The 6,756-nt window shown below is 57.1% G+C and overlaps 2 protein-coding genes across 4 annotated transcripts in view; one reads left to right on the top strand and one right to left on the bottom strand.

The window, feature by feature from the left end:
- The first annotated feature begins 703 nt into the window (after positions 1-703).
- Cimip2b (ciliary microtubule inner protein 2B) lies at positions 704-3,151 on the top strand. The gene is made up of 6 exons (XM_059254205.1): positions 704-1,132; positions 1,698-1,921; positions 2,000-2,199; positions 2,365-2,416; positions 2,495-2,692; positions 2,943-3,151. The coding sequence occupies exons 1-6, from the start codon at positions 1,071-1,073 to the stop codon at positions 3,029-3,031; spliced, it is 825 nt and encodes a 274-aa protein (XP_059110188.1). The 5' UTR covers positions 704-1,070; the 3' UTR covers positions 3,032-3,151.
- Positions 3,133-6,756, bottom strand: part of Rusc2 (RUN and SH3 domain containing 2) — a 49,796-nt gene continuing 46,172 nt past the window's right edge. For all 3 annotated transcript variants that reach the window (XM_059254202.1, XM_059254203.1, XM_059254204.1), the window contains exons 6-12: positions 6,549-6,625; positions 6,188-6,362; positions 6,001-6,106; positions 5,285-5,331; positions 4,151-4,964; positions 3,925-4,062; positions 3,133-3,844 (exon numbers count right to left, since the gene is read on the bottom strand). In XM_059254202.1, the coding sequence (XP_059110185.1) occupies positions 3,643-3,844; positions 3,925-4,062; positions 4,151-4,964; positions 5,285-5,331; positions 6,001-6,106; positions 6,188-6,362; positions 6,549-6,625 (1,559 nt within the window). In that variant the 3' untranslated portion in view covers positions 3,133-3,642. The remainder of the gene's footprint in view (positions 3,845-3,924; positions 4,063-4,150; positions 4,965-5,284; positions 5,332-6,000; positions 6,107-6,187; positions 6,363-6,548; positions 6,626-6,756) is intronic.

Below are 6,756 nucleotides of genomic sequence, written 5' to 3'. Positions count from 1 at the left end.
GGCCTCAAACTCACAGAGAGCCACCTGAGTGTTGGGATTAAAGGTGTGCACCACCACCATAAAGTCAGTCATTGAGGGCACTGACCCTCAGAGCCTCAGTAAGCTCAGGGATTTTAACCTTCACACTGTAGTGTGGAGAATCTGGGACCAAAGGAAGTTAAGGTACCTGCTCTAAGAGGTTGAGGCCCTCAGGATAGGAGTCAAAGCCTGCCTGGTCTCATGTCCCAGTTCTTGCCCGTACGCCACAATTCTGACGTCACACTCTTCTGAATTAAAAGATATCTGTGCCCTGGGGCACACACGTGAGCAGTAGAGGGCTTTCCTGGCGTGCACTCGGCCTGCCCTGGGAAAATAAACATCTGTATGCATTCCTGTGGGCTTCAGAGCCGGCAGGGTAAACAGTGCCACCTGCAGTTGTGCATACAGTGGCTCAGTCCTGCCCAAAGGCCTGTGAACTCCCATTAGTGCGTTCTGCCATCCACAGGGTGCTGAGCCGAGCAGAGCATATTGATGAAGTGGATGATTCATGTTATAGCAGCATCCAGGAAATAATCCTTTATTAATGCAAATCATTTTAATGATACTGCTAGAAGCTCTAGGATCCCCCATGTCCACCCCCGCCCGCTCCCCCCCCCCCAGTCCTCCCAACCTCACGCTCTCCCCTTTGAGTGACTCAAGTTCTCCTTGAAGCCTTTTTCTACAGAAACCCCAGCTCTTTCCACAAGCCTCACAGGGCGCCACAGGCACCTCTCTTCAGCCAGGAAGGGCCTTAAGCAGCAAGTCTTCTGACACAGAGCCAGATGGCCCTACAGGTCTCGTCCCCTCCCCTCCACCTAGAGGCTTCCTTGGGATGGAGCGAGGCAGCATAGGCCTCAGCCTTGCCCCACGTGACAGGTTGGCATTAGTCTGCTCCAATCCAGCTCTGGTGGCTTTGCCCTAGCAATCTCCACTCCAGTGCCTTCCTTCTCCACCCTCGGCCCCGCCCCTTCCTCAGGCCCAGAGCCCTGGACACAGTACACACAGCCCAGAGTTCCCACTGGAGGGAAACAGAAGGAACTGTTTGGGTTCCCATGGCTGTGGTCAACACCTTCATCCCAGGGCTCAACCCTCAGAATCCTCATTATATTCCAGGGTAAGACTTTTGCTCACAACGCTCTCCTGCTTGCTTTGGGGAACAGGGGTCTGGGGATACAGGAGTTGGTTCACTTAGACTGGGTCAGACTGACATCTTGGTTTGAGAGTGGGGGTACCTGTGGTGTTGTATGAAAAGGGGGAACAAGAGGCTAGAATAGCTGAGTCTAACAAAGCTTTGTGTTGTCTTCTCTATGGAAACGGGGTGAAACCCAGGCGGAGGGCTCCGACATGCTTGCTCCGGGGCTCGGGAAGTAGCAGTTTCCGTGGTTTAGTGCTCCCCTGGCATGCACAAGGCTCTAGGTTCAGTCTCTAGTAGGTAAAACAAAGAAACAAAAATGACCTACAGACTAAGCTGGGGGTGATGGGTGATCGGTACCTGCCTGATCCCAGCCTGGGGTGGGGGGCACAAAGATCAAAAGGAGTTTGGTCTAAAAAGAAACACACACAGAGGGAAATACACGATTGCTCCAAGTATACACCAAGAGCACGGTCTGGCTGCCTGTGTCAGGAGGGCGGTGGTGTGGGGGTCAGTCTTGGAGCTAAGGCTGAGTCCTGTGCTTCAGGTACACTGGACACTGCCCACTACTTCGGTTCAGCATGGGCCAGACCTATGGGCAGGTGACCGGTCAGCTACTTCGAGGCTCTCCTGGTCTAGCCTGGCCTCCTGCCCACCGTACACTTCTGCCTCCCATCCAGTCTCCACGCTCCCCTGTAATTTCCAGGGGGAGGCTACCTCCCAGGCGTGGGCATGAAAGACTCAGCTCCAGCATAATCCCTGGGTATACAGGTCTGTATGGAGCCCTGAACGGGTGTCCCCTTCCCAGAGAATGTGTCCCGAATACTAACACATCTTTCTCTCTGCTAGGTTTTATACCACAGGCACAGTTCATTTTTGCCAAGAATCGCAACCAGGTTTGGGCTGAAGCTATGGATGATTTTACGAAAAGGCATGGGCTGCAGGAGAGCCATGAATTGTCAGAGGAGGCCGAGGGAAGAAAAGAGGAGGAAGAAGGCCAAGGGCCGGAGGCAGAGGAGCCAGAGCTGAAGCAGCAGGAGGTGGCCCAAGTGAGAAGGGGAAGGCTAGTGGTGGGGTGGGAGTTTGTGCGCAGGCCTGGGGTCACCATGGGGAATGTGGCTGTGCATACAGGACATGGGACTTGGCTGCCAGCTCTGTCTCCTGGGAGCCTGAACTTACAGTCCTATATTTCTTCCATTAACATGTCTCACAAGGCTTCCCCCTACTCCATGGATGACACAGATCCCCAGAAATTCTTCATGTCAGGTGAGAGGACGTGGGTAACGAGCAAAGGCCCAGGGGGGAGCTCCAGGATGTGTTGTCTCAGCATCTCCCCCACCCCAGGCTTCACTGGCTACGTGCCCCGTGCCCGCTTCCTCTTCGGCTCCAGCTTCCCCGTGCTGACCAACCAGGCGCTGCAGGAATTCGGGCAGACGTGCTCACGGGGCAGGGTGCCGAAGGATCCCAAACCTTCCTCCCCAGTCCCCAGGTCCAACTTCCAGAACCTGGGTCTCCTCCCTCACTATGGAGGCTACGTGCCAGGTGAGAAGTGTCCGAGAGGCTTTGGGAACTGGGAGGTACGTGCAGGTGGGGTGGTTTGGGGAACCGGAATAAACAGGTAAGGACGATGTCAGATTCTGTGATTTAGCTTTAGAGAGGAAACCGAGGCAGCTCAGAGGGAGTTGGGAGCAGATTCCAGAGGGCAGTTTGGAGAGTCTATGCCATTGGCTGGGAATTAAGTGGATTTGTCATGCCTCTGGCCACACATGACAGGACTCTCTTCACCACACAGGGTATAAGTTCCAGTTTGGAGGGACATTTGGGCATCTCACCCATGATGCTCTGGGTCTCGGCACCACTCAGAAACAGCTCTTGGCTTAAGTACCTGGACCTCAAGTTCTCCCTTTTCATCCTATCCCAGTGATCTTTCTGGGAAGAAGAGAGGTGGGGAGGGGGAGGGGCACAAAGAAAATGGTCTGGAGGCTGAGCACCTTTTTATTAATAGGTGTAATAAATAAATAAATAAATAAATACATAAACAGAAGCCCGGGCTCCTCCCCCTATTCTGACCAGAAACTGGTCACTGCCTATTTACAGCCAGAGGGGCGGGCTTAGGACTCTGGCCCCAATACTGTCATCCATCCTCATTGTCACTCAGCCTAGTGAACCCACAAATGACCTCTGGGCCACCGCCCTCCAGAGACTTGTCTACACCCATGGAAGTATTGGCCCAGATGGGCCAGGAAACGTCTTGGCAGTCCAGCACTGTGTCCTCCCGTCCTCTCCCGGGTGGAGGTCTGGACAGAGTTGCTGGGACAGTTGAGGAGGAGTAATTAATACTGAGCACAGGGAGCAGGTGCCAGCACAGGGACATGTGGCCCCCAGCTCTCAGTCTACGGTTTGTCGCCAAGCCTAAGGGCTTGGGAAGGACTCTCAGGCTCTGAGTCTCGGGGAATATGAGGGTCCCTGAGGCCACCAGCATGCACTAGGCCTCAGTTTTGGCTGCTTCCAGGTGGTGAACTTGGAGTTGGGGTCAGTGTCACATAGGCCAGCGGTACCAAGCCAGTGTCAGGGCCTCGGGTACAGCGCAGCCAGTCTCCTCCGGCCGCTCCCAGCACCCGCAGGATGTCTCCTTTGTGGAAGCTCAGTTGTCCAGGGCCTGTAGCCAGATGGTGGCACAGGGCCTGCACCTCGCTGGAGGGACAACAGACAGAGGTCAGGGAGGGCTCCAGAACGCCAGGCAAGTTCCCCAGTACGTCACCCCCCAGGCGTACCACGGCGGTTTGGAGGGCAGGGCGGCCAAGTGTGACTCTTGCAGGTTCTCCCTGGGCTCCGGCTCCCGACGGGCCCCCATCGTCTGTGCTACGAGCTGGAACACAGACCTGTCCAGGCTCAGCCAGTCTGACGGCAGCCTAGGAGAGAGGAGAGGGAGTCCGCGCTGCCTGTCCACAATTACAGCAGCTCTGCCACACCACCGTCTACGCCAGCAGTGGCTCTCACCTGTTTGTGGGCCGAGCTTCCCGGGGAGCTTTCCGAGAACCGAAGAGGTGTCCCCACTTGATGCCCCCGGGTGAAGGCTCTGCCGTCCCCTCTTCATTTTCTGTTGGTGGGGCCACCGGCCCTTCCCTCTCTCGACTACGCCTCAGCTCAGCTAGCACAGAGTCAGGGGGGCTCCCCATCCAGAAAGGCCAGCCCCTTTCTTGGCCAAGGGCCTCCTCAGGGGCAGGGCAGGCCTCAGCCCCCTCTACCACACCTTCCCGTGGCGGTGGAGCCTGGGCAGGCCCCGCACTGCCTCCACCTTTCTTCTTCTCACTCCCACCGCTGCTACTGCGAGGGAATCTGGAGCACTCGGGAGCGCCATCGATGTAGACCTGGGAGCTCTGCATGAGCTGGTACCACCAGCCAGCCTGACCCCCTCGGGTCCACCTGCCATGCTCTGAGCTCCCCCCAACCACAGCCACCTCTGCCCTGTCTTCCTCGTCCTCTTCTCCCCCTTCTGAGGCACCCACACCCTTCACACGCTCCCCAGGGGCCGCCCGGTCCATGTCTCCGGGGCCCTCCTGGCCTCGCGCCCTGGCCAGCTGCCACGTGGAGTGTGCAGACAGCAGCAGGTCCTGGGACACACGCAGCAGTTCCTTGTGCTGCCGCTGCTGCTGCCCACTCTGCAGCAGCCGGTGCTGGAACAGCAGGTCAAGGCTGAAGGGCAGCAGGGCCAAGGGCTGCAGGAGCAGCAGCAGCTCCTCGAAGAGGCCAGGGCACACTGTGTGGGCGGCACGCAGGAAGCCCCAGGGCTGGTAGTGGGTCTGGATGATATCTAGAGAGAGAGACAGATTCACACACAGAAGTGGAGAAGCAACCTGTGCCAGCAGGCATGCCCCTGCCAGGCTGCATGCCCCTGCCAGGCTGCGCCCTGCTTCAGCTCACACGGAGCCTGCTGCAGTGGCCAGTGCATGCATCCTGTCACCTGATGTGGCAGCGCTCATGGCCACCCTGACTCCGGGACTGCCTAAGTCTGCTGCTGCCCCAGGGCTCTAAGTCAAGTAGAAGCCCCAAACTCTGAGAATGAAAGTCCGGGTGGCCTCCTCCCCGTCTCCTGTTCCGAGTTGGTAAGCCAGCGCAGGCTGTGGGCATTACCTTCATGGTTATACAGGTGATTAAACCAGAACTCCAGGGACCGGATGCTGTAGAAAGAGAGGTGGAAGGGTTATGTCTCGCGTGGATACAGCCAGACGATGAGGTACAAAGGACATGGGTGCAGAAGGCCAGGTACAGGGAAGAAATACGGATGGACACCTATGGCTGGGTGCTGCCTGGTTTACCTTGGAATGTAATTCTGGAAAGTCAATGGGATGTGGGGAGTGGGGTGACCATGGAATTCACAGGTCAGTCATTTCTTCTTGGAATGGCGGCAGCATACGTACACCAGAGTGACGACTGCTCTCGACCAAAGGTAATGACGGGCCGCTGGGTGGGAAATACTACTACTATGGCATGTGCTTGGGGTGAGTTTAGGTCGGAGGCAGAATTTAGAAGCAGAGTTGGAGTTGAGAGGATCACAGTTTGCCAGACCCTGAACCCTGAGACACCTAACGTGTCTCTAACCGTTGCTAAGTAGGCCAGGCCATGGGTCTGTAGGTGGACGAGATGGTTGGTGGGCAGTGTCCGGAGGGCGGGGGTGCAGAGCGAAAAGCCAGTGCCCGCTGAGAGGCTGCAGCTGGGTGGACTACAGGGACCCAAGGCCCTGCATGAACACTGCAGATGCCCCCATCTCAGTCCAGGCAGTCAGCCCTTTGGAGGACTAAGAGCTATGGCGGCGCTGCCTGTTTAGATCCCGCCTTCTACACACTTACTTGAGCAGGCCGAGGATGAAGGCGTTGAAGCGCATCGTGTGACTGGTGAGTTCTGGGAACTGGCTGACTTTGTTGTAGAGACCATGCAAGACCTTGGTGGACGGGCCTGGAAGCAGACAGGGATGGAGATCACATCTCTGGAACCCTGAGCTCCGTATGGAGCCCAGTGTCAAAATCCAGCACCTACCCAGCTGTGTAGAAGCCTCAACCACACTCCAAGGCATGTTTTTACGTTGTCCAATGATCACGTCTAGCACGAAGGCCTTCAGCCCATCCTCCAGCACAGCTTGGACTGCCGGGCACAGGTACTTCAGAACCAGGTGGCCGACGTTGGGGCTCACAGAACTGTTTCCCAGCTTCGCCTGCGGATGCACAGGGCGACATGAGAAGCCTGACCTTGTTCTCACTTAGCCAGCCCACCGGCTTCCCTCTGGCCATTTCCATCCCTGGGTTCCAGCTCTGGGCTCTGGATTCGAGAGAGCAAGGAGAGGTGACAGCACACAGCTGGGTCTGCAGGACGTAGCTCAGCTCCGCACAGTGCAGCCTACCTTGACACCAGGGTCCCGGCTTGTGCCAAAATGGGCCACAATGAGGTCCACAGCGGTGTTGACAGCTTTCACCAGCCCTGGGAGGAGGAAGTCGACGTGATAGGTCCCTTTTCGAGACTCTAGCCCACCCAGTGGAGGCTGTCCCACGCTCACCCCCGTCCCTCCCTGTCATCGTGTCTCCTTGTCCTTGTACTCATGGGGACTGCTC

This window comes from Peromyscus eremicus, chromosome 2 (assembly GCF_949786415.1).
Source record: "Peromyscus eremicus chromosome 2, PerEre_H2_v1, whole genome shotgun sequence".
NCBI classification, from domain to species: Eukaryota; Metazoa; Chordata; class Mammalia; order Rodentia; family Cricetidae; genus Peromyscus; species Peromyscus eremicus.
The sequence above is the reverse complement of the archived record's forward strand: the minus strand, read 5'-3'. Positions and strand labels throughout refer to the sequence as shown.